Source organism: Eretmochelys imbricata, chromosome 5 (assembly GCF_965152235.1).
Source record: "Eretmochelys imbricata isolate rEreImb1 chromosome 5, rEreImb1.hap1, whole genome shotgun sequence".
Lineage (NCBI taxonomy): Eukaryota > Metazoa > Chordata > Testudines > Cheloniidae > Eretmochelys > Eretmochelys imbricata.
This window is the reverse complement of record NC_135576.1, coordinates 135880478-135907103: the sequence shown is the minus strand read 5'-3', so window position 1 is coordinate 135907103 and position 26626 is coordinate 135880478. Positions and strand designations below refer to the sequence as shown.

At 49.8% G+C, this 26626-nt stretch overlaps 2 protein-coding genes across 5 annotated transcripts in view; one reads left to right on the top strand and one right to left on the bottom strand.

Annotated features, from left to right (window-relative positions):
* The window catches only part of LOC144265360 (class I histocompatibility antigen, F10 alpha chain-like), a 343097-nt gene that overhangs the window by 29050 nt on the left and 287421 nt on the right, over positions 1-26626 (bottom strand). For 2 of the 3 annotated variants that reach the window (XM_077817987.1, XM_077817993.1), the window contains exons 2-8: positions 20315-20578; positions 13523-13798; positions 11515-11790; positions 9756-9857; positions 9310-9342; positions 3044-3085; positions 1103-2495 (exon numbers count right to left, since the gene is read on the bottom strand). In XM_077817987.1, coding sequence (XP_077674113.1) covers positions 2491-2495; positions 3044-3085; positions 9310-9342; positions 9756-9857; positions 11515-11790; positions 13523-13798; positions 20315-20578 — 998 coding nt within the window. In that variant the 3' untranslated portion in view covers positions 1103-2490. Of the gene's footprint in view, positions 1-1102; positions 2496-3043; positions 3086-9309; positions 9343-9755; positions 9858-11514; positions 11791-13522; positions 13799-20314; positions 20579-26626 lie in introns of those variants that run through there. The other variant, XM_077817988.1, reaches the window with a different exon arrangement.
* LOC144265359 (class I histocompatibility antigen, F10 alpha chain-like) overlaps positions 1-26626 on the top strand; it is a 594986-nt gene that overhangs the window by 482850 nt on the left and 85510 nt on the right. The window lies entirely within an intron of this gene.

Below are 26626 nucleotides of genomic sequence, written 5' to 3'. Positions count from 1 at the left end.
GACACGCTAACCTGGAGTATCTGCAAGGTTCTTACGGGGCACCCGTGAGAGTTTTAGTTAAAAGCTGCTTTTGCTGATAAGCGGAAATTAGAAGGTTTTGCTGTTGCTAGAGAAATTGTTATAGCCCATTAGGGGTTATGATTGGTCTGATGCAGGGTATAGTCATGATTTGAGTAAAACAAGTGGCGAAGGCATTATAAGAAGAATTCTCATTTTAACTATATGAGGGTGAGAAAACAAGCTCATTGGAACGTAACTCGGGCATACGGCTCAAGACCAGAACTGCTAGGATTTTTAACCCTTCCATGACCAGACTGTGGAGAAGCCAGAGCCCCAGATGACACAACGCTGACTGGCCATAAGGAGATGTCTGTCTGCTTTATTGGGAGTGGTGAGCATTAGTAGTCTGCTGATCAGTTGTTGATTGCTAATAAATACATGTACATGTTTAAGAATATTCACCGTGTGATAAAGGCTCTTTCACTGGAAAAAGGTCCTGTTAACCCATAGAGGGTCATTGCACCCCAAGGTGGAGGAGAGAGCTGTAAATGGTGAGGGCAAAAGAGGTGGTCTTAAGTGGGGTTCCACAGGGATCTGTTCTGGGTCCAGTGTTTAACATCGTTATTAATGACCTGGATGTATGTACAGAGAGCAGACTGATCAATGCTGCAGATGACACAAAGCTGCGGGGTGGGGGGAAGGAGGTTGCCAACACTTCAGAGGACAGAGCTAAAATTCAGAGGGATTTGGATAAATTGGAGAACTGGGCAATAGGCAACAAAATGAAATTCAACAAACATCAATGCGAGGTGCACCACGTAGGGAAGGAAAACCAAATGCACAAATACAGAATGAGGCAAACTGGCTCGGCAGCAGCGCTGCTGAGAAGGATCTGGGAGTGGTGGTGGGTGGGTGTTTGTTAGTGGAAAGGCTTGAATCATAAAAGATGAAGAGTTCAGGTGTACTAAGTGTTTCTTTCAATCTCTGATACTAATGGTAAATAAACCACAAACGGCTGAAAAAGTTTTGAATCTGTTTCTCTCTCTCTATGCAGATACACCTACAATAACCGTATTTGACAAAACTCGCACGCAAACTTAAACCTGTTTCCTGAAAGTATTTTTATTGCTAATAGTTGCATCTACCTGACGTTTTTCTACTTTCTCAACGTTTCAGATAAAGTACATCTTTCTTGGAGACAAGTATCAGGGGGTAGCCGTGTTAGTCTGTATCCCCAAAAACAACGAGGAGTCCGGTGGCACCTTAAAGACTAACAGATTTATTTGCGCATAAGCTTTTGTGGGCCCACCGACGGGTTTATTGTACGTCTGGAGCAGATTACAAGACATTCTCAGGGGCGTCCATCTGAGTCTGTCCCAGTCTAGGTGGAATCAGGCCACTCTTTGTTCCCAGCCCAGAAGTGATTCCTCCTTTCTGTGGCCCACCCCATCTCACCTCCAAGGCCCCGCCTCCATCTTTGTCTTCTTTCCCGGGCAAACAGGTTTCCAGGTGACTCTCTCTTCAGCTCTTTGTTCTCTCCGCTGCCCATAACTGGCTGGCTCCAAGTTCGGATGGGCCTTCAGGTCTTCAGTCGCTAAGTTACAAAGTGTCCAGGCCATGATCTGGGGTCCAGGCTGCTAGACTGGGTCACACCTGGTCCTCTACAACAACAGACACCCCCCCCCCACCTTGGGTAGACATGCAGCACATGGGGGAAACTGAGGCACACACAGTATACACACGCAACATTAGGAAAATGTCCCACTTCACCACACAGGTTGCTTAGAGAGGATATGGAATCCCCGTCATTGGAAGTTTTTAACAACAGGTTGGACAAACATCTGTCAGGGATGGTCTAGGTTAACTTGGTGCTACCTGAGATTGGGGCTGGACTTGATGACCTTGAGGGCCCTTTTAGCCCAGCATTTCTATGGCTCTATCAATGGTGAAAAGGACATTAGAGGCACTTATAAACTAAACACAGACACTTATTCCTGTCCAACAAAATGCCTCAGCTGATGAGAGCAACAGCGCTGCCAGCTGCGAGTAGACCCGGCCATTGACCATGTTATAATCATGAAATTCTACAGAAAAGGAAGACGTCCCCCACCATAGACACACAAGCAGTTACTGCTCACAGATCTAGCGCACCGTCCAGGGTATGCAGACAGCACTGCGCAGCCAGAGCACTGAGTGCATCACTGAACGCTAGCAAATACTCAACTCTGACTAACAGAGTTTTTATCCATTCAAATTTTGGAAATTATTCTGTGCAAATAAAACATTATTACAGAAAACTATGACATCTGAAAAGCAAAAAGTGGTTCAGTGAGCAGACAGATGAGGCCGGAAATCCCACACAGGACACTCCAAGTGCCAGAGAAAAGCTAGGGAGGGGTTGACTGGTTCTTGCAGGGAGACAGAGCAGAGCTAATCTGTCTTCCTCTCTGGGCTCCCCTCACGTTGTGGCACAGACTCCAACAGGCTCAGTTAAGCTGCAGAAGTTAAACACAAGCAACGTCTATTAAAGGGAACCTGCCAGAATGTTTTGCAATGACAGTGCACACTGCTGTGGGATGGTCGCCCTAGTGGCTGCAGGGTTCAGTGGACAAAATCTCGAACCCCGCTGACAAAGCTTGTAGCTCCAGGGTCACAGACCCGGGTTCCTGGAGCCCCAAGTGCTGGGCTCTGTCCCTCCTGCTTCCTCCCTGCAGTTTCACTGGAGACTGTTCTCTGAAGCAACTGGAGTTATCCTTGCAAAAGCTGAGCTCAGCCCACGCTGTGTCAGCAGCCACAGAGAAATCCCTCTCACTAGAGTCTTTCACACCTAAATTCATTGCAGATAAAACAAGGGGGATTTGGCTACAAACCTGTTCCTGCACCCCCATGTGAATAAAAGGGAAATAAGAGATCCAGAACCCCCCCCCCCGTCCCGCTCCTTGGGGCTGGTTTGCTAGAGGGTCCAATGACTTGGACTAGGTGTCTCTCTCCAGAGGCCTCAGTGAGAGCAGTGAACCCCTAGGCTACAGCCTCCATCACTTACCCTTGGCAGATAGGTCAGAGCCACTAGAGCCTTGGTCATTTTCTGTGCAGAGGAGGAGGAGAAGAGAGAGGATATTAGCATCTCTCACAGGGCAGGGTTTCAGCGGAGTTAGTAGATACGGGGACTCCTATCCAAAGGGAACAGTCATCACCTCACTCTTCCCTAGCAGTGAGCTGGTTGGTGCACAGACCAGTCTACAGGGCAGCTGCCCAGGATTTCCATTATTCCCATGCAAAAAATGTCACCACTGCAGGGGGTCAGCACTGCTCTGTGCTCTTCATGCCTCGTCAGAACGGGAGCCCGGAATACTCAACATTCAACGGCTGGCAAAGTAGGAGATGCTGGGCTAAGGATACTCAGGCCAAACAACCTCAACTCTGCCCCCTTCCATCTGTTCCCAGAGGGGTCCCTCACGCAGACCACAGACGTCACCCTCACCCCCTGCCAATGAACAGCAATTCCCGCCTTAATCAATGGCGCTGCACCAAACAGTGTAGACGGTATGAAGAGGCATGCTGATTTGGGGTGGTGCTGGGCACACAGACAAGGACAAGTTTGGTTTGGCATGGTGCTGTTCTACTTCCTGTTCCTATTCCCAGACCCACTGGGGCAGAGTTTGAGTTGTGTGAGAAGCATCATTCTACCTCTGCATATGCTGGTTTGCCAATCTTTGACTTCTGGGAATTAAACACTCTGTAGGGAAGGGGCATGGCCTCCCTCGGAGGCTGAGAGCAAGGGAGGGCCAGACCTCGGCTGCCATGCAGGAAGCAGAAGGGCAGGACGGGAACTGGACATATAAGAGGCGAGCCCTGCAGCTCAGTTGAGCAGGAGTTGCTGAGGAAGTCACACGCTTCCAGCCCGCTGCTGGAGCCCTTGGAAGACCCCTGGTATCTTGGATGTGTCCTTGGGACAGCAGAACTGCGAGAAGCCCGACGCTGAGGAGCTGCTGAGATTGCCACTGGCAGTGTGCACTGCGGGGAGACGGAGGACAACCCGGGGTTCAGCTCCACCCAGGAGGAGGGGAGGGGAGGAAGTAGCCCAGGGGCAGCTGACTGCTGTCCAGCTACATTGCTGGCTGGCACGAGGTCAGTGTGTTGCGGCTGGATCTCCGCTGAGCCAGGGGCAGATCTCTCTGCCGTTGTTACAGCCCTGGGCTGGGACACGGTGGAGTCGGGTGGGCTCACGTTCCCCTGCCACCCTAACCCCGGGGTTGGCAGCCTCCCCACCTTAGGCCAGGAGGCCTGAGCAAGTCGATAGCCCCTGCCTGAGCCCCAGGCTGTTCCCTGCTCTACCCTGCCGGAGGGTGGGCGCCTTAGACGGCCAACTGCCCCCTTGCTTCGACTGTTGTTCCAGGAGCGTGTCAGCAAAGGGGTGTGGCCTCCCTCAGAGACAGACACCGAGGGAGAGCCACACCCGCCTACACGCTTACACACCCATTCTGACAGGACACAGGGAGCCCACGGCAGGGCTGAGCACCTGCAACCTTAACTCCCCATTAACAAAGTTCCTGAATGTGAATTTCTGTTGTTCTGGAGTAACAAGAAGGAGGAGGGAGGGAGGGAGGCACGACTGAGGGCCAGCTGTGGGAGGAAGGGTGGTGCTCTGAGGAGGTTTTGTTGGCACTTCTCAAACCCTCTCACTTACCTGCCTGGGGCATCCCTGAGAGGGTAAAGAGAGAGCTGGACGGCTACACCCTAGCAGGGCCCGGCAGATCTGTTCACTTTATACCAGCTCTTGGTGCCAGGCATTAGATGGCCTCCAAGACAGTCCATAATTTGTGTAAATATCTCCCATAGTTGTTAGCCTTGGTCTTGTTCCTAAAGGGGACAACTGAGGAGGGGATTTGAACTCGTGGTCATCGAGGAGACAGAGTGGTGCTGATCTGAAGTCAGTGGAAAGACTCCCATTGGCTTCAACAGGCTTTGGATCAGGCCCAGATCTCACGAGCACCGAGAGCAACTTTCAGGTAAGCCAAAAGAAGTGTAACATTAAAAGCAGGTCAGACACCTTCAGGGTCACACTCAGCCACACACAGCCCAGCTCTAGGGGGATAATAATTCAGCCCAAAACCACCGTATACATTCCTATCACCTTGTCTGCACTAGCAAAATTGAGACCTGTACCCACAAGCAATTCATCACAGATAAAAGAAGGGGGATTTGGCTACAAACCTGTACAAAGGTGGGGCAATTGAGGAGATGGGGTTCAAGTGGCTTTAACCACTGTATCATCCAGAGTTCCTCTGAGCAATGTTAGACAACATGTCAGCAGCACTCTACACTACTGAAGAAGACCTCTGCTGGGAAAATAATACCGCAGAGCGCAGATTATCCAACAAATTCTGGGAATCTATTAGGGACAATTTTTATTCCAGAAGGTGGAGAAAGCTACTAGGTGAGAGGCTGTTCTAGATTTGATTTTGACAAATAGGGAGGAACTGGTTGAGAATTTGAAAGTGGAAGGCAGCTTGGGTGAAAGTGACCATGAAATCATAGAGTTCACGATTCCAAGGAATGATAGGAGGGAGAACAGCACAATAAAGACAATGGCTTTCAAGAAGGCAGACTTTAGCAAACTCAGGAAGTTGGTAGGTAAGATCGCAGGGCAGCAGGGCCGTCCCTAACAGGGTGCGGGGCCTGGGACAACCCCCCCTCCACTCCAGGCCCCCCCAACCCTGCCCCTTCCTGCTCCCACCCCCATTCCACCCCTTCCCCCCCCCCGCCTCTTCCTGCCCCTGCAGACCCCGCAGGGCAGACCCTGCCCCCATTCCGCTGCTGCCCCCAACCCCTGCCCCCCCCGAGCGATGCTGGGAGCTGGCGAGGCAGAGCAAAGGGGGGCCAGTGGCGCTGCCAGCCCCCGCACCACCCAGGCCTTGCATCCCCCTCAAGCGGGGGTAAAGTGGAGCAGGCCGGTCGCATTGCCACCAGCCCCCGTGCCGCCCAGGCCCCATATCCCCTGAAGCGTGCGGCCCCCCCCAAAAGCACAGGGCCTGGGGCAACCACCCTGAACTGTCCAATGGATAGGAAGGCTCTGCATGGGAAGCAAGTCTAAAGGGAAAGACAGTTTGAGAGAGTTGGAAAGTATTCAAGGAGACATTATCAAGGGCACAAGTGTAACCTATCCCACTGCATAGGAAAGACAGGAAGGATGGCAAGAGACCACGCAGGCTTAACCAGGAGATCTTCAACGATCTGAAACTCAAGACTCTTACAAAAAGTGGAAACTAGGTCAAACTACAAAGGATAACTATAAACAAACACAAGCAGGCAGGGACAAAATTAGAAAGGCCAAGGCACAAAAAGAGATTACATTAGCTGGAGACATAAAGGGTAACAAAAAGTCATTCTATAAATACATTAAAAGCAAGCACAGGGTAGGCCCGTTACTCAAGGAGGAGGGAATGACAATAACAGAAAACGTGGAAATGGCAGAAGTGCTAAATGACTTTTCTGTTTCGGTTTTCACCAAAAAGTTTCATAAGTGATTGCACGTCTAACATAGTGAATGCCAATTAAAATGAGGTAGAATCTGGGGCTAAGATAGGGAATGAACAAGTTAAACATGATTTAGACAAGTTAGATATCTTCAAGTTGCCAGGACCTGATCAAATACATCCCAGAATACTCAAGGAGCTGACTGAGGAGATATCTGAGCCATTAGCGATTATCTTTGAAAAGTCATGGAAGATGGGGGAGATTCCAGAGGACTGTAAGAGGGCAAACATAGTGCTAGTCTCTTGAAAAGGGGATAAGGACAACCTGGGGAATTACAGACCAGGCAGATTAACTTCAGTACCCAGAAAGAAAATGGAGCAAATAATTAAGCAATCACTTTGCAAACACCTAAAAGATAACAAGGTGATAAGTAACAGTCGGCATGGATTTGTCAAGATCAAATGGTGTCACACCAACCTGACAGCTCTCTGTGACAGGGTAACAAGCCTTGTGGATGGGGGAGAAGCGATAGATACGGTATCTCTAGACTTTAGTATGGCCTTGTCTACATTGGCACTTTAGAGCGCTGAAATTTCCTTGCTCAGGGTGGGAAAAAACACGCCCCTGAGCAATGCAAGTTTCAGCGCGCTAAAGTGCCCTTGAGGTCACAGCACCGGCGCGGGGAGCCGCTCTCCCAGCGCTTTCAGCTACGCCCCTCGTGGGGGTGGCTTTTTCAGAGCGCTGGGAGAGCTCTCTCCTAGCGACGGTGCCGCGATTACACGCTGGTGTCATGGCAGCGCTTGTACGGTGCTAATGTAGACGAAGCCTAAGACTTCGGCTACGGTCTCACATGGCCGTCTCATAAAGTAGGGAAATACAGCCTAGGTGGAGCTACTGTAAGGTGGGTGCAGAACTGGTTGGAAAACCGCTCCCAGAGAGTAGTTATCAGTGGTTCACAGTCAGGCTGGAAGGGCATCACAAGTGGGGTCCCACAGAGATCAGTTCTGGGTCCACTTCTATTCCATATCTTCAGCAATGATTTAGATGATGGCATAGAGAGTACACTGATTTGTTTGTGGAGATACTAAGCAGGAAGAACAGGAGAACTTGTGGCACCCTAGAGACTAACCAATTTATTTGAGCATCAGCTTTCGTGAGCTACAGCTCACTTCAATGGATGCATTCAGTGGAAAGTACAGTGGAGAGATTTATATACCTAGAGAACATGAAACAATGGGTGTTACCATACACACTGTAACCAGAGTGATCACTTAAGGTGAGCTATTACCAGCAGGAGAGCGGGGAGGGAGGGGACCTTTTGTAGTGATAATCAAGGTGGGCCGTTTCCAGCAGTTGGACAAGAACGTCTGAGGAACAGTGGGGGGTGAGGGAGTGGGGGGAAATAAACATGGGGAAATAGTTTTGCTTTGTGTAATGACCCATCCACTCCCAGTCCCTATTCAAGCCTAAGTTAATTGTATCCAGTTTGCAAATTAATTCCAATTCAGCAGTCTCTTCTTGGAGTCTGTTTTTGAAGTTTTTTTGTTGAAGAATTGCCACTTTTAGGTCTGTAATGGAGTGACCAACGAGATTGAAGTGTTCTCCAACTGGTTTATGAATGTTATAATTCTTGACGTCTGATTCGTGTCCATTTATTTTTTTACATAGAGACTGTCCAGTTTGACCAATGTACATGGCAGAGGGGCATTGCTGGCACATGCTGGCATATATCACATGGGTAGATGTGCAGGTGACCGAGCCTCTGATATTGTGGCTGATGTGATTGTGGCTGACGTGATTAAGCAGGAAGGGGTTGCAAGTGCTTTGGAGGACAGGATTCTAATTCAAAATGATCTGGACAAACTGGAGAAAAGGTCTGAAGTAAATAGGATTAAATTCAATAAGGACAAATGCAAAGTACTCCACTTAGGAAGGAACAATCAGATGCACACATACAAAATGGGAAATGACTGCCTAGGAAGCAGTACTGAGGAAAGGGATCTAGAGGTCATGGTGGATCGATCACAAGCTAAATATGAGTCAACAGTGTAACATTGTTGCAAAAAAAGCAAACATCCTTCTGGGATGTATCAGTAGGAGTGTTGAAAGCAAGACATGAGAAGTAATTCTTTCACTCTACTCTGTGCTGATAACACCTTAGCTGGAGTATTGTGTCCAGTTCTGGGCACCATATTTCAGGAAGGATAGTGGACAAATTGGAGGAAGTCCAGAGAAGAGCATCTAAAATAATTAACAGTCTACAAAACATGAGCTATGAGAGAAGATTGAAAGAATTGGGTTTGTTTAGTCTGCAGAAGAGAAGACTGAGGGGGAGATGTGATAACAGTTTTCAAGTGCATAAAAGGTTGTGACAAGGAAGAGGGAGAAAAATTGTTTTCGTCAACATCTGAGAACAGGACAAGAAGCAATGGGCTTAAATTGCGGCAAGCGTTGGACATTAAGAAAAACTTTCTGCCAGAGCAGTTGAGCCCTGGAACAAATTGCCTAGGGAAGTTGTGGAATCTCCATCATTGGAAGTTTTTAAGAGCAGGTTAGACAAACACCTGTCAAGGATGGTCTAGAGATGAAACAGTCGTGCCCTGAGTGCAGGGAACCAGACTAGATGTCCTCTCGAGGTTCTTTCCAGTCCTACAATTCTATGGTACTAGAGCAATAGTTGGAGATTTCCTTAAAATCCTCAGTGCAGACAAGGCCTATGAGTGGGAGCGAGGATCTCCTGTCAGAGCCTCTAGGCTAAAATCCACAAGCAAACACTGATCGCTGTTCAGGGATGGCCACTTGAAAAGAGGCGATGGGTCTCTTGCCACTTACCCTGAGCTACAGCATAGCCGTCTCCCTTCTTCCCTGCAGAGAAAAGGCAAATTTCAGTGAATGCAGCTCCCAAGGCAGGAACCGACTCCGATCTGTGTCCGCACCTTAGAAACCGGGCCCCTGGCCCAGCACAGACCCCTGGCGCTCAGTAATGGACTCAAGGTCCGAGGCGCTCATGATCGGCAGGAGGGAAAGACACAATGAGACAGAGTTTCCAAAGAACTCAGCCCACTGGGTGCTCTTTGGAAAATCTAGCCTCATATAAACTGTAACCTGCACCCAGTTTCTGGGTCTCTCTCTCCAGCAGCTCCCATTGGGGGTCATTAGCTCAGTACCACAGTGGGGCAGTTACACCGGACTGACACTGGTTCCTGTACTGCTGTTGTCCTTAGGCGGGTGTGCAGGGCCCAGCAAGTCCAGGGAGTTCCCACATTCCAATTCTTTACCTGGGCGTTTCTTTTTCCAGATGACTACTCCGATTATAACACCAATCAGGAAAACTGCAGTGATAACGCCAGCCAAAACGGGAAACAGATTGTTATTTCGTTCTGAAATGGAATGGAGAGAATGATCAATGGGGAAAAATCCCCTCCCCGCACTGAACCCCCCTTCCATCCCACTGCAGGGATCAGTCAGTCAGCTCCCCAGGTTAGGGCTGAGTCCTGCAACCCTCCACCCCTTCCAGTGAGCTCCACGCAGCCACCATGCACTTACCATGCATTGCACCCCACCATACAAAGTCCTGGACACAGCCTCTACCCCTTCAAGTCATAATACATATGTAGCACTTAAACTAGAAGACTTTTATAACATTAACCAATCCTCATAAACCTCTGTGTGGGGGAGGATGGATGTCAGTATCGTCCCTAAATTGGAGGGGGGAAAGACTTGCTGAAGGTCAAACAGCGAGTCAGTGCAAGAGCCAAGAATTGAACCCAGGAGTCCTGGCTCCCAGCCCCTCACCCCTCCCTTGACCACACTGACTTTAATGAATAATCGAACAATCCCATTGTGTGATTCTGATGACAAACTGGAAACTGACCTCAAAGCTCTGGATTTCCCTCCCAAGAATGGAGTTACAGACACAATGCGTGTTTCTAGAGGAGGCAGGAATTGAACAGGAGAAGACAGAGATATTTTAATACTGTTCTTGGTTTATATAAGCCCGTTAAACCCCGAGTTCTCCATACACATTCAGTTTCACTAATCAGCTTCTCCTGTTGTCAGAAAGAGGCAGTAATAAAACAGGAAAAAGAAAAATATTTCTAAGAGAATAAGGAAATGTGGTTTATGACACAAAAATTGGCAGGGGATGTGGTAACAAGATTATGATGCGAAACCATCTGCTGACGAGAGTCCCGGTGCAGGCTGCCCTAACAGAAATTGTTTTCACTTCCAAATGCTGCATTTTTCCACATCCCAATTAACAAGCAAAAAGATGGCTGGAAGGCAGCTCCATGGGTAAAAAATTCTTCCAAGACTTTCTTGTGCTAGGGAACTAGAAGACACTCCTTCCTGATGCAGGGCTCTAATCTACCTCCTCGCTCCATTCCAAGGCCATACCCTCCCTTCCAGCATCACTGCACACAGAAACAAGCTGCTCCCAAAACTAAACCTCTCTCTCTGGCCACATGGGCAAGGATGAAGGGCCCCCAGAGCCGTGTTTCTGAAAACCTGCTGAAGTTGAGAACAGGCTGGAAGCTGAAGCAAGACAAATTCTGACTGCAAGTAAGGGGCAGATTTGAGCTCCCCTTGGGATGTGGAAATTCTTCATCCCTTAGAGACTTTACATCTGGAATGGGCATCTCTTTCTGAAGGATCAGTTCTAGTTTGCCCACAGGCTACCAGCTTGGTCCCTGGTGTGATTCCCTGCCCTGGCCTATGCAGGAGCTCAGACTGCTCTCTTTCAGCATTAATGCCTCATGACTAATCTTCTCCCTTCGGAGACACTGTATTGCTGAGATGTATCCAACAGCCCCAGAGGCAGAAAACTGGAGAGAAGACATGAGCCCCAGGCACTGTGGGTCCCAACTCTAGCACAAGAACTTGACTGCAGAGGGACAGGGCCAAAGGGGACAGGGCCTCACAGACCCTGAGGAACTTCCAGCTTCAGCCTAGAAATCCGAATGAGAATTTTTCAGGGTTTGAGTTTAATCGATTCCCCCTCTCCCACTAGAAAAACAGACAAACACACAAACGCCTTACCCCAGGAGACAGAGAGTGGCTCAACCAGGCTTTCATGCTCCACATGGCATGAATAATGGGCTTTGATCTTGGGATCAATCTCCATTGTCACCCAGGTCTGGTAGGTCCCGTCCCCACTGGGTAGGATGCCTTCAGAGTAGGTCTCTTGCTGTCTGCTCTCCCCATTTTTCAGCCAGGTCACGGTGATGTCTCGGGGGTAGAACCCACTGACCTTACAGGAGAGGGTGGTGAGGCCGTCATGAGATGACCTGTCGCTCACTCTAGCTGTTGGGCGCACTGGGAAAAAAGAAGAAATTGAAGTTAGTTGTTTCCAGGCTCTAATCCAGGCAGCCTTTGCTGGAGCTTTGCAGCATGAAATTTTCAGACCCCAGCAGGGGGAGAGGATGAAAGTCCATGAGACGGAATCCCTCTGATGAGAGAGAACCACCATGTTAGAGGATTTCTGTGCCCAATTCACAGCATCAGCAACGGTGAACCCTGAATCCAGGTCCCTGACCAGATTCTATGAGTGTGGAAACCAGAAGCCTCTGCTCCCAGCCACAGTGACACGAGTACCTTAAAAGGCCTCACTAAGCTCCAGATACAGGTGTCACAGATGTCAATCCTTAATCACACGCTACGTTTGTGGTCATCTCCTATCAGTCTCTGGATATGAAAGAGCGAAGAGTCTTGCCCTGGCCAGGGCTCAAAAAATGAAGTAGATAAACTGACCAATTAGAGATGGAAAGGATCATTAAACAAAAAAATGACACATGGTTGTAAACTGCCCCTCAAACTAGCTAATATTAATTGGCTAATTTCTTGTAGGTTGTTACCAAAACTATTTACCCCAATATTATGGATTTCAAAAGGATTTACACATGTTGAACAATCAGTTTCCCAGCCCCGTGGCACTGAAATACACATTACACGGCTGTGTGTGGCTTTTTCTTCTTGACATTTGTAAAGATGACAAAAGGACAAGACAATGTTCTGCTGAGGTTTGAGAGTGAAATAAGCAACTAGTATAATTCTTGGAAAAAACTAGATACAAATTTCAGGTACCCTTGAACAGCAAGTGCAAAGTGTTTGGGAAGGGAAAAATTAGGGTGTATAATGATGCTAACTGATTTGGGAAATTTGTGTCCAAGGTAACAGAGAAGGTACATACATGGGTAATAGTGAGTTAACATTTTGAAGCAGACTATGCTGCAACTGTCCTCCTGAGTCGGAGTGGTAAAGCATTTAACCTCTTCCCTTCTATTTTTGTGCTGATTAATCTTTAACTAAAAAGCTTTGGTAATAAATGTGACTGAGTGTGATTATCGGAGGTCTTATTGATAAAAGAATCAAGTAATAAGTAAGGAAGTGTTGCAGCAAAGGTAGGTCTTGAGAGGGGGAGACTTCAAGGATAAGGGGAGCCTTCTTCTACATTAGTATGGGGAGGGCAATTCCACATGTAGGGGATGGCATGGAAGGAAGCACATAGATGACCGTGGGAGAAGTTGGACAAAGAGGCAACAAGGACAAAACTACCGTCATTGGTGGAACAGAGGGGCTGGGGGTAACACAACAAATATGATGGTGCGACAGTGAATGAGGAAGAGTTATATGGTGTTTGAAGCTGGTGTCCAAAGAAGTGGTGGCACTTCCATAATTAAAGTTCAGTGGAGCTTTCTCTACAGAGTCTATTTTTCAGAGTGCTCTAAAATGCACACACACAGGCAGACTGCCTTGATAACTGCTGCGTCACACCAGGGGAAGAGGTAGAATTTGTGGTGTGAATTTCGGCTTATTTGTTCAGGTGGCTCTGGAGATACAGCTCCTCTACAGTGAGCTGCTTTTAACATTTTCAATTTCTTATCTTTTTTCAGCAGAGCTGGGGGCTAGGATTTGTTTCCCCACCCATCCCTGGTGCAAGGTTAGCTGAACGGCCCCCTACCCTCCTGCTCCATTTTGGAACTGGGGCTGGGGAATGGAGATGCAACCAGTAGTGACCTCCTGGGTGGGGCTTGTCCCCGTGCCTTACCTTTCCTCTGCAGAGTCTCCTTCCCGTACTCTAGAGCAATCCTTAGCCGGTTAATACATGTCTCCTCCATAAAGCGCTTCCACCTCTGGTTGTCAACTACTTCAGCCTCCCATCTCCTCTTGGTGATCTGAGCCCCAATGTCTGCTGCTACCCAAGTCATGGTCTCCTTATCGAAGGTAAGAAAGTCTCGTCCGTCATACGAATCCTGGTAAAACCCCTGAATGACGTTGTCTTCCCGGAGATCACAGCCGAATATTGTCTGGATAATGTGAAACCCTGAAACACAGCTGAGGGTCAGCAGCAGCCTCTCTCTGAAAATCTCACCCAGTTCCCACTGCAGGCAGCCCAGTGGGTCCTCCCCTTGTTATTGGGCCCTCCCTCCCCTGAGAAATGGGGTTCCCACTTATGCTGTGGGGTCCTAAACCCTCCCAGCTCCTTTCAGAAGGGAGCCCAAACCCACAGGGGGCGCTCCCCCCCCCCACACACACACACACTGCAGAGAGCTCACAACCTTCAAGGAGTACCTCATTGCTGCTTGTTCTTGTATGTTCCCTGCAGGGGGTGCAGGGTGGCACAACCCCCAAGAGAGTACTCCAGATATTACAGGGGTCTATCCCCTCCAGCTCTCTTCTGCTCTCTGAGGATCCCCCCAGTTCTGGTAGTCACGAGGAGAGGGAGAGAGAGAGTGTTCAGGGTGTCTGTACCCATCTCTCCTGCTGTGGTTGTATTAATTTTGCAGGTCCTCGGGGTCCCTTGGTCCCCCACCTCCTCCATTCACAGTACCGCCATGTCCCCGTGAGGAGGGGGTACAGGAAGTCTGTCCCCGACACTAACCTCTGCTCTGGTTTAATGACCTCACAGAATCCCCAGGGTCCCTCTGTTTCTCTGTCCCATCTTCCCCATGCCCCCAGCTCAATCTAGGAACGGCAAAGCACCAACTTCGGATACTTGGCCTCTTTTTCACATGGCCACTGTCTCAAGGTGATTCCCTGTAAGGATCAGGCCATTGACAGCCTTTAGTTCAGCTGGCCACCATTTTCCTACAGCCAGACGAATCTTCACAACAATGGCCCCCATCTCGCACACAACCAAGAGCAGACTCAGTTAATACCGCCACCCCTGGGCTGATAGGAGACAGGGAGGGAGAGTGGGGGGTGGGAGGTGGGGATGGGGACAGGAAGGAGAATTCAGGGGAGAGGGAGGGCGGCTGTGGTGAACAGAGATCACTGTGGGGATCACGAGGAAGACTGAAACGTGTGAGGAACGGATCAGAGCCCTCGCTTGGCAAACAGGGCAGAATGTGGGGGCACAAAAATAACCCAAACAGGGTCGCAAAAATATTTTCACCCCTCCCCCACCCTGCATTAGATACATTGAGGTAAATGCCTAGATTTTCAGCAATCACTAGTGATTTTGGGTGCCCAACTGAGACCTTTTAAAGGGGCCTGATCAGAAACTGGGAGCACCCGGCCTCTGAATATCAGACACCCAAAGATCACTAATCACTTCTGGAAAAACATCGGCCAAGGGATTAAAATACCATTTGGTGTCACAGCCACAGGTGAGAGCCGAGCCCACTGAGCTGCGTCCCTGAACCGTGCCCCAGGTTTGGACAAAACCCAGTTACTAACCTTCCTGTGACGGCTGTTCTCAGAGCTGTGCTGCACACGTCCATTCCGCGCGAGGTGTGCGGGCCCCGCCCACAGTCCCCGGAAACTTTCCCCTCAGCGATACCCCTCAGGCCGGCTCTAGTGCCCCCTGGTACGATGCGCTCATGTCGCAGGGTGAGGGGACCGGTTGACCCCGCACCTTCTCAGTTCCTTCTTGCCAGCAACTCCAACAGAGGGGTAGGAGGGTGGCTCGGGGAATGGACGTGTGCAACACGTCCCAAAGAAGAACAGTTACAGAAAGATTAGTAACCATTTTTTCTTCTTCAACTGCTTGCACGTGTCCATTCCACCCTCAATGGACACATGGATTACAACACTGCCCAACCAAACCCAGTGCATCTCTAACTTGCTGGGTGATGGCGTAGTTGGAAGAAAAAGTACGTACTGATGCCCAGGTGGCTGCTCTGCAAATGTCCTAGATCGGGCCCGGGCCATGCACACCACTGAGGAAGCTTGTGGTCTCACAGAACAGGCCGTCAGGAAGGCAGGTGGTGGGACACCTGCCTCCTCGTACCACATGTGAATGCACAATGTGATCCAGGATGAAATTCTCTGAGCCTTTCATCCTATCTCCTACTGCTACAAAGAGCTGCGTGGATTTACGGATCGACTTTCTATATAGTCCTTTCTATATAGGACATTAGGGCGTGCCTAACATCCAGAGTATGGAGATGTCATTCCTCCCTATTCTTGTGTGGCTTCGGGAAGAAAATGGGCAGGAAAATAGCCTGATTACTATGAACTGCAAGACTGCCTTTGGGAGGAACACGGGGTGGGGGTGACATTGTACCTTGTCGTTAAAGAACACTGTTCACGGAAGTTTTGATATAAGAGCTCTGATCTCCGAGACCCTCCTGACTGAGGTAATTGCTACCAGAAAGGCGACCTTCCAGGAAAGGTACAAGAGGGCATAATGCCAGTGGCTCAAAGGGAGGCCCTATGAGCTCTGACAGGACCAGGATTAAGTCCCCCAGGGGGATTGGTTCCCAGATTTGCAGGTATAGCCTTTCAAAGCCCTTGAGGAAGTGAATGGACATTTCATGTGAAAAAACTGATCAACCACCCAGCAGGGGGTAGAATGATGAGATGGCTGCTAGGCGCACCTCAACAGATGGAATCGCTAGACCTGGCTGTTTCCAGACTGTTCTGGAGCATCTGCTTCATCTGAGAGATGACTCAGCCGGTGAGAGGCAGGGGTGCCGGAACAGGGGGACCGAGGAGCCATGGCCCTGCCACTTTAGCAGCAGGTGAGAGCAGGGGAAAGGGGGCGGAGCCTCAGGAGAAGAGGTGGAGCCGGGGGGGGTGTCAGGGGGAAGAGGCGGAGTCACAGTTTCAACACCGGTGGCTCCCCACTCATGGGGAGGTTCTGGCACCCCGGTGAGAGGCCTTGCTGGGTAGACCAAATGGAAACGCTTCCACTTGGAGAAGTAAGTAGCTCCGGAAATGGTTTCCTACTGCTTAGCAAGACCTAGCAGACCTGCTCCAAACAGACCAGTTCTGCAGCTGTCATGGAGCTGTCAGGCAGATGGAGCATTTGGCCGTGATCTTGCGACATCAGGTCCAGAAGAGGAGGAAGCGGCATTGGAGTTACTACTGACAGGTCTAGAAATAAGCCAAACTAGTGCCGACGTGGCCAGGCTGAGGCTATGTGAATAACCTTCACTCTTGACCTTCAGCAAGAGCTTGTGCACAAAAGGAATGGGGGGGAAAGGTGCAGAACAGGTGCTTTCTCCAAGGAAGTAAGAAGGCATCCGGGAGCGAGCCCGGGTTGCAGATATGCTGTCAGGGTTCCTTCCCTACTCTGAACTCGGATACAGATGTGGGGACCCACATGAAAGACTCCCTAAGCTTATTTTTACCAGCTTAGGTTTAAAACTTTCCCAAGGCACAAATTCCACCTTGTCCTTGAACAGTATGCTGCCACCACCAAGTGATTTAGACAAAGAATCAGGGAAAGGACCACTTGGAGATCCTGTTCCCCCAAAATATTCCCCCAAGCCCTACACCCCCTTTCCTGGGGAAGGCTTGAGAATGAAAATCCTAACCAACTGGTACAGGTGAACACAGACGCAAACCCTTGGATCTTAAGAACAATGAAAAATCAATCAGGTTCTTAAAAGAAGAATTTTATTTAAAGAAAAGGTAAAAGAATCACCTCTGTAAAATCAGGATGGTAAATACTTTACAGAATAACAAAAGCTTCAAAAACACAGAGGAACCCCCTCTAGCTTTAGTTTCAAAGTCACAGAGAGAAAAAAACAGGGACAAACCTCACTCTAGCAAAGCAAAAATCCACAAGCTAAAACAAAAAGATAATCTAACACGCCTTGCCTGGCTTTACTTACTATTTTTGTAATATTAGAAACTGGTTCAGGATTGGTTTATACAAGAAGGAGTTTTCTGACCTGGTGCTTCTCTGCTTCCCCAGAGAACACACCAAAACAAAGCCTCCCCGATTTGAAAGTATCTTCTTTCCCCATTGGTCCTTTTGGTCAGGTGCCAACCAGGTTATCTGAGCTTCTTAACCCCTTACAGGTAAGGAGGAATTCTAGGCTACCCTTAGCTGTACGGTTATGACACACGCAGACAGCAGAACTGCTGACATTTCCTGTTCTGTCTGGTTGTGAACAGGTCTACGAGGGGAGTACCCCATCACTGGAAAATGGGCCTTGCTATGTCGGTGCATAGGGATCATTTGCGGTGAGAAGAGCTAATCTGCCACCTCTTTCTGGGCTCCCGAAAGGTGAGAAGCTTTGAGGTAGATTGAGTGCTTCAATCCTGGCTTCAGTACTTCAGCCTGGCCTCCCTGTCCTTTTTCACATGTGGACTGAACTGGTGGCAGAGCTCACAGCGATCCGCAAGAGGAGTCTCATCCAAGCACTTTAGACAGCTAGAGTGCAGGTCGCTCGAAGGCATGGGCTTGCCGCAGGAGGCCCTGGGTTTGAAGCCCGGAGACCGAGGCTTGCCCAGTTTCAGGAGCAGAAGAAACTCTGCTACGAGTCCAACTAACTATTTACACCAACTAAAGTCAAAAGGTGAGAAAACAACGGAGGGGTAAAGGGATGGAGCAACAAGGAAAGAACCACTGAGAATCTTGAGAGGTGCAGGGCGGCTGGTCACAGACACACAGAGATCCCAAGCCAGGCACCCGAGAGAAGTGGGGTGGGTCAGACCTCCCCACCTATCCCTCTTCTCCTCTGTGCTGCACTCCACAGGGATGAGCAGAGTGGGGGCACTGATGGGGTCTCAGAGGGACCAGACCCCAAATTCCCCCATGTGCGTGTTAGGGGCACACGCAGCTAGAGAGGGGAACACTGTTGGTGGCCAAGATGCAGGACTCAGGACAGTCTCGAGCAAGCTGGCAGCCACAGGACTGCAAGGAGGGGATAAATGGGGGGAAGAGGGCAGGAGGGGGCAGCCGGGACAGTGGTTGGGGAGGGGGCAGCGGGGACAGAACAGCAGCTCGCCAGCGCAGTTAGGGGCAGGTGAGTGGAGCCCCTCTCTCAGCACTGGGGAGGCCAGTGTCTGTATGAGCAGGTCAGGCTGAACGGGTGAGACTAGTCAGGAGAGGGTTAAACTAGCTACAGAGGGGGCGCACGGGGGGGCAGACTCTTGACAACCGTCTGCCCTGTCTCTTAGTTCTGGGGCAAGGCCCTCAGGAACCCAGGTGTCCAGGACAGGATGGGAATTAGTTCTCATTGCTGCTGTCTCAGTGCTGGGGGCGGGAGGGTACCAGGAGGGTTGGGGACACTCCTGGGTGAGGACCAATGTCACAGGCCAGTACCACTGACACGGGGAAATCAGGGATTTTCATTCGCCAGTCCCCTGTCAGGAAGGGCAGAGCAATTACATCAGGGAGACCCTCACCTGCCAGGCACAGTTCAGCAGCGCTCGGCACTGAACGCTTATGGATCATCCCCGTGCTAAGTGAGACAGCACAATCCAGGGGCCCTGGCCAGGTGGCTACAGCCCCACACATCAGGGACTGAGCAGGAAGAACGGCTCTTTACACATCTAATCGATAATGTGCAGGGGAACCTGCCTGACCCCGGGGGCTCCAACCCGGGGGACACGTGCTGGGGTTCGGAAGCCCGGAAGTCTCTGCACGTTGCAGGGGCTGATTTTCTCACTAACTCTCCAGCCCAAGTCAATGTCAGACCCTCACTCTGCGGAGCGAAGAGGAATCTGACCTTCAATAAACTCACTCTGGAAATAAGACAAAGCAAACAATGAAGGAGGCTCACCGGTGAGCAACTTCTCCCCAGGGCTGGGTGAATGCAGCACTGCCGGCTCTTGTGACTTTACTGTGCGTCTCATGATAGCGGGGGGTTTTATTAAATCCCCAGTTCCTGGACTCATGGGATTAGAGGATAGTCTCAGCTCTTTTCTTACAGCAGTAACTTCTAGTCCTTCTAGGAGCAGGGAAAACCCCGGAAATGTGTCCCCTAAAGGCTCAAACCAGAGGGCAAATAAAAATAAGCTCCAGTATTATTCCCAGAATACCCATGACATTTAAACCAAACTCAGGATTTTTGGGGCCTGACTCGCGATGTCTGAACACTTGGGGCTGTCGATATTGGGATTCTCCATCACTCGGTGTCTGGGAATTGAGACAAGATGTCTCAGAGCCCTGTTCTAGCTCTAGGGTCTCCCAGTGTCACTGTCGTAGCTGGGAGGAACAAACCCCTCCGTGCAGGAATCGCTGGGTGGGGTTCTCTGGCCTGGGTCACCAGGAGGTCAGACTAGCTGGGTCTGATAGGAACTTCTGGCTTTCGCACCTCTGCCTGGGAAATAACCGCACACAAGGGGCGGGGGGGGGGAGTGTCCCCCAAAGGGCAGCAGAGGCAGCTGCAAGTGGGACTGGTAGCAGAAATCTGGGGTGTTTGGGGAGGGGACAGTAAGAGAGTCCCACTTTGGAGGGTGTCAAGAAATGTCTTTCGCGTGAACCCTCCATCCTGCAGCCCTTCTCCCGCCCCATGTCCCTTTGTCCCCCACATTCACACTGACTCCAGAGAGAAAATGCCCCTGAGGGCTGTCCCTTCCCCCCATCCCCAACACGCATCCCTGTGACCCCCCACCCCATGTCCCTGCATCCCTAGGTTGGGTCGTGTCCTTCACTCACCCTCGCTCTGGTTGTAGAGCTGACTCAGGGTGTTCAGACTCACGTTGTACCATTTCTGGAAGCGCTGTCCCCACCAGGTCATCTCATTCCAGAACTCCAGATCCTTGTTCTGCACCATCCACACTGGGCCAGGCTTCACCTTCTGCATCTCGCTGGTGTAGACGTAGTTGACCTCATCGTCCACGTACACAACACGTTTGTACCAGGGCAGCCCCGGGCCGGGCTCCGACACCACCGTGTCCGTTACACGCCTGGAGTGCAGGCCTGGTGGGGGGGGAGAGGGAGTCAGACCCAACCAGACCCTGCCAGGGAGCCCCTGGCAATACACAAGAGGCGGCGCCAGCCCTCAGGAGCGCTCCTGTGGGAGGCAGACCTGGGAAAGAGCTCACAAAACGGCCTGACCGGGGAGAAAGAGATCGTGGGGTAGAAGGAGAAAGGGAGGCAGGGCTGGAGGGGGAGTGAGAAGGGGAAGGGGTCGGGAGATATGGGGGGCTGAAGCATGTGTGAGGAGTAGGGGAGCATATAGGGAGATTTTAGAGTAGCAGCCGTGTTAGTCTGTATTCGCAAAAAGAAAAGGAGCACTAGTGGCACCTTAGAGACTCAAATAAATTGGTTAGTCTCTAAGGTGCCACTAGTACATATAGGGAGAGTGCACTGGGGGTACAGGTAAGTGTGACAAAGGAAAGGAGGCCCAGGAGGAGGGGCAGGGCTGGAGTGCGGTGTGGGGAAAAGGAAGGCGGTGTTATGGGAGAGGGTGGAGCAGGAGGACTGGGGGATAGGAGATGCAGGAGCTGAAGCTGGGGAAGGCAAGTTGGGCAGCGGGATGTGTCCAAGGGACAGGTGGGAGCCAGGACACCGGCTGTGCACACAATTTACTATCATTTATTCAGAACATAAGAACGACCATACTGGGTAAGACCAAAGGTCCATCTAGCCCAGTATCCTGTCTGCCGACAGTGGCCAATGCCGGGTGCCCCAGAGGGAATGAACAGAACAGGTCATCATCAAGTGATCCATCCCATCGCCCATTCCCAGCTTCTGGCAAACAGAGGCTAGGGACACCATCCCTGCCCATCCTGGCTAATAGCCACTGATGGACCTATCCTCCATGAACTTAGCTAGTTCTTTTTTGAATCATGTTATAGTCTCAACCTTCACAACACCCTCTGGCAAGGAGTTCCACTGCTTGACTGTGTACTATGTAAAGAAATACTTCCTTTTGTTTGTTTTAGACCTGCTGCCTATTAATTTCCTGGGGTGACCCTTAGTGTTTGTGTGACGTGAAGGGGTAAATAACACTTCGGTATTCACTTTCTCCATACCAGTCACGATGAAGACTATGATTTGGTCATGGATATTTTTAGTAAAAGTCCTGGACAGGTCACGGGCAACAAAGAAAAGCTCATGGAAGCCTGTGACCTATCCGTGACTTTTACTAAAAATATCCATGGCAAAACGGGGAGCTCAGGTGCGTGACCCACACACCACCTGCCAGGGCTAGGCAACTGCAGGCTACGCAGAGGTCCGGGGTCCCCCTGCCACCCACAGCAACTGGGAGCAGTTGGTCCCCGAACAGCCCACGGAGCCCACCCCCCACCCCCCGCCACTCCCAGCTGCTACAGGTGGCAGGGGGACCCCACAGCTTCCGGCCGCCGTGGGCTGAAGTCAGGGAGTTAGCTGGAAGTCACAGATTCCATGACTTCCATGACCTTCGTGAAAAAAAAACAGCCTTAGTCTTGATTTTATAGACTTTGATCATATCCCCCTTAGTCGTCTCTTTTCCAAGTTGAAAAGTTCCAATCGTATTCATCTCTCCTCATATAGCAGCCGTCCCATACCCCAATCGTATTTGTTGCCCTTTTCTGTACCTTTTCCAATTCCAATGTATCTTTTTTCAGATGGAATGACTACATCTGCATGCAGTATTCAAGATGTGGGCGTACCATGGATTTATATAGAGGTAATATGATATTGTCTGTCTTATTAATCCCTTTCCTAATGGTTCCCAACATTCTGTTAGCTTCTTTGATTGCCACTGCACATTGAAAAAACAAGGAGTCCTGTGGCACCTTAAAGACCAATGCATTTATTTGAGCATAAGCTTTCGTGTATGCATCTGACGAAGTGGGTTCCAGCCCACGAGAGTTTATGCCCATATAAATTTGTTAGTCTTGAAGGTGCCACAGGACTCCTCGTTGTTTTTGCTGAAACAAACTAACACAGCTAACCCTCTGAAACTGCACATTGAGTGCATGTTTTCAGAGAACTATCCACAATGATTCCAAGATCTCTCGAGTAGGGACCGTCAAATCGTGGAAGTCAACGAATGGCTACGCAGGTGGTGTCGGAGAGAAGGCTTTGGATTCTTTGACCATGGGATGGTGTTCCATGAAGGAGGAGTGCTGGGCAGAGACGGGCTCCATCTTACGAAGAGAGGGAAGAGCATCTTTTCCAGCAGGCTGGCTAACCTAGTGAGGAGGGCTTTAAACTAGGTTCACCGGGGGAAGGAGACCAAAGCCCTGAGGTAAGTGGGAAAGCGGGATACCGGGAGGAAGCTCAGGCAGGAATGTCTGTGAGGGGAGGGCTCCTGCCTCATACTGAGAATGAGGGGCAATCAACATATTATCTCAAGTGCTTATATACGAATGCACAAAGCCTTGGAAACAAGCAGGGAGAACTGGAGGTCCTGGTGATGTCAAGGAACTATGACGTGATTGGAATAACAGAGACTTGGTGGGATAATACTGTCATGGATGGTTATAAACTGTTCAGGAAGGACAGGCAGGGCAGAAAAGGTGGGGGAGTAGCACTGTATGTAAGGGAGCAGTATGACTGCTCAGAGCTCCGGTACCAAACTGTAGAAAAACCTGAGTGTCTCTGGATTAAGTTTAGAAGTGTGTGCAACAAGAGTGATGTAGTGGTGGGAGTCTGCTATAGACCACCGGACCAGGGGGATGAGGTAGATGAGGCTTTCTTCCGGCAGCTCACGGAAGCTACTAGATCGCATGCCCTGATTCTCATGGGTGACTTTAATTTTCCTGATATCTGCTGGGAGAGCAATACAGCGGTGCATAGACAATCCAGGAAGTTTTTGGAAAGCGTAGGGGACAATTTCCTGGCGCAAGTGCTAGAGGAGCCAACTAGGGGGGGCGCTTTTCTTGACCTGCTGCTCACAAACCGGGTAGAATTAGTGGGGGAAGCAAAAGTGGATGGGAATCTGGGAGGCAGTGACCACGAGTTGGTTGAGTTCAGGATTCTGACGCAGGGAAGAAAGGAGAGCAGCAGAATACGGACCCTGGACTTCAGGAAAGCAGACTTCGACTCCCTCAGGGAACGGATGGCCAGGATCCCCTGGGGGACTAACTTGAAGGGGAAAGGAGTCCAGGAGAGCTGGCTGTATTTCAAGGAATCCCTGTTGAGGTTACAGGGACAAACCATCCCAATGAGTCGAAAGAATAGTAAATATGGCAGGCGACCAGCTTGGCTTAATGGTGAAATCCAAGCGGATCTTAAACATAAAGAAGAAGCTTACAAGAAGTGGAAGGTTGGACATATGACCAGGGAAGAGTATAAAAATATTGCTCGGGCATGTAGGAATGATATCAGGAGGGCCAAATCGCAACTGGAGCTGCAGCTAGCGAGAGATGTCAAGAGTAACAAGAAGGGTTTCTTCACGTGTGTTGGCAACAAGAAGAAAGCCAAGGAAAATGTGGGCCCCTTACTGAATGAGGGAGGCAACCTAGTGACGGAGGATGTGGAAAAAGCTAATGTACTCAGTGCTTTTTTTGCCTCTGTCTTCACGAACAAGGTCAGCTCCCAGACTGCTGCGCTGGGCATCACAACATGGGGAAGAGATGGCCAGCCCTCTGTGGAGATAGAGGTGGTTAGGGACTATTTAGAAAAGCTGGACGTGCACAAGTCCATGGGGCCGGACGAGTTGCATCCGAGAGTGCTGAAGGAATTGGCGGCTGTGATTGCAGAGCCATTGGCCATTATCTTTGAAAACTCATGGCGAACCGGGGAAGTCCCGGATGACTGGAAAAAGGCTAATGTAGTGCCAATCTTTAAAAAAGGGAAGAAGGAGGATCCTGGGAACTACAGGCCAGTCAGCCTCACCTCAGTCCCTGGAAAAATCATGAAGCAGGTCCTCAAAGAATCAATCCTGATGCACTTGCATGAGAGGAAAGTGATCAGGAACAGCCAGCATGGATTCACCAAGAGAAGGTCATGCCTGACTAATCTAATCGCCTTTTATGATGAGATTACTGGTTCTGTGGATGAAGGGAAAGCAGTGGATGTATTGTTTCTTGACTTTAGCAAAGCTTTTGACACAGTCTCCCACAGTATTCTTGTCAGCAAGTTAAGGAAGTATGGGCTGGATGAATGCACTATAAGGTGGCTAGAAAGCTGGCTAGATTGTCGGGCTCAACGGGTAGTGATCAATGGCTCCGTGTCTAGTTGGCAGCCGGTGTCAAGTGGAGTGCCCCAAGGGTCGGTCCTGGGGCCGGTTTTGTTCAATATCTTCATAAATGATCTGGAGGATGGTGTGGATTGCACTCTCAGCAAATTTGCGGATGATACTAAACTGGGAGGAGTGGTAGGATACAGAAGGACCTAGACAAATTGGAGGACTGGGCCAAAAGAAATCTGATGAGGTTCAATAAGGATAAGTGCAGGGTCCTGCACTTAGGATGGAAGAATCCAATGCACCGCTACAGACTAGGGACCGAATGGCTAGGCAGCAGTTCTGCGGAAAAGGACCTAGGGGTGACAGTGGACAAGAAGCTGGATATGAGTCAGCAGTGTGCCCTTGTTGCCAAGAAGGCCAATGGCATTTTGGGACGTATAAGTAGGGGCATAGCGAGCAGATCGAGGGACGTGATCGTTCCCCTCTATTCAACATTGGTGAGGCCTCATCTGGAGTACTGTATCCAGTTTTGGGCCCCACACTACAAGAAGGATGTGGATAAATTGGAGAGAGTCCAGCGAAGGGCAACAAAAATGATTAGGAGTCTAGAACACATGACTTATGAGGAGAGGCTGAGGGAGCTGGGATTGTTTAGCCTGCAGAAGAGAAGAATGAGGGGGGATTTGATAGCTGCTTTCAACTACCTGAAAGGGGGTTCCAAAGAGGATGGCTCTAGACTGTTCTCAAAGGTAGCAGATGACAGAACGAGGAGTAATGGTCTCAAGTTGCGGTGGGGGAGGTTTAGATTGGATATTAGGAAAAACTTTTTCACTAAGAGGGTGGTCAAACACTGGAATGCGTTACCTAGGGAGGTGGTAGAATCTCCTTCCTTAGAGGTTTTTAAGGTCAGGCTTGACAAAGCCCTGGCTGGGATGATTTAACTGGGAATTGGTCCTGCTTCGAGCAGGGGGTTGGACTAGATGACCTTCAGGGGTCCCTTCCAACCCTGATATTCTATGATTCTATGAGTGGTAACAGCTAATTTAGACCCCGTCACTTTATATGTATAGTTGGGATTATGTTTTCCAATGTGCATCACTTTGCATTTATCCACACTGAATTTCACCTACCATTTTGTTGCCCAACCAACCAGTTTTGTAAGATCACCAGTGCCGAATAGAGGGGAATAATCACTTCTCTCCATCTGCTGGCAATACTCCTACTAATATAGCCCAATATGCCGTTGGCCTTCTTGGCAACAAGGGCACACTGCTGACTCAGATCCAGCTTATTGCCACAAGTTTTCAAAGATAACGGCCAATGGCTCTGTAATCACATCAGCCAACTCACTAAGCACCCTTGGATGCATTAGATCTGGACCCATGCACTCGTGCATGTCCAGCTTTTCTAAATGGTCCTTAACCTGTTCTTTCACCACTGAGGGCTGCTCACCTCCTCCCCATACTGTGTTGCCTGGTACAGCAGTCTGGGAACTGACCTCGTCTGTGAAGACCGAGGCAAAAAAAGCATTGAGTACTTTAGCTTTTTCCATATCACCTGTCACTGTGTTGCCTCCCCCATTCAGTAAGGGTCCCACACAGTCCCTGACCGTCTTCTTGTTGCTAACATACCTGTAGAAACCCCTCTTGTTATTCTTCACATCCCTTGCTAGCTGCAACTCCAATTGTGTTTTGGTCTTCCTGATTACACCCCTGAATGCTTGAGCTTTTTTTTTTTTTAATATTCCTCCCTAGTCATGTCCAAGTTTCCACTTCTTGTAAGCTTCCTTTTTAAGCTCACTGAATTTCACTGTTAAGCCAAGCTGATCGTCTGCCAAAAAAAGGTCGTTTACAAAAAGAGGTAATTGATGAAAACATTACCCAGTTTGTTTATGCAACAAACTC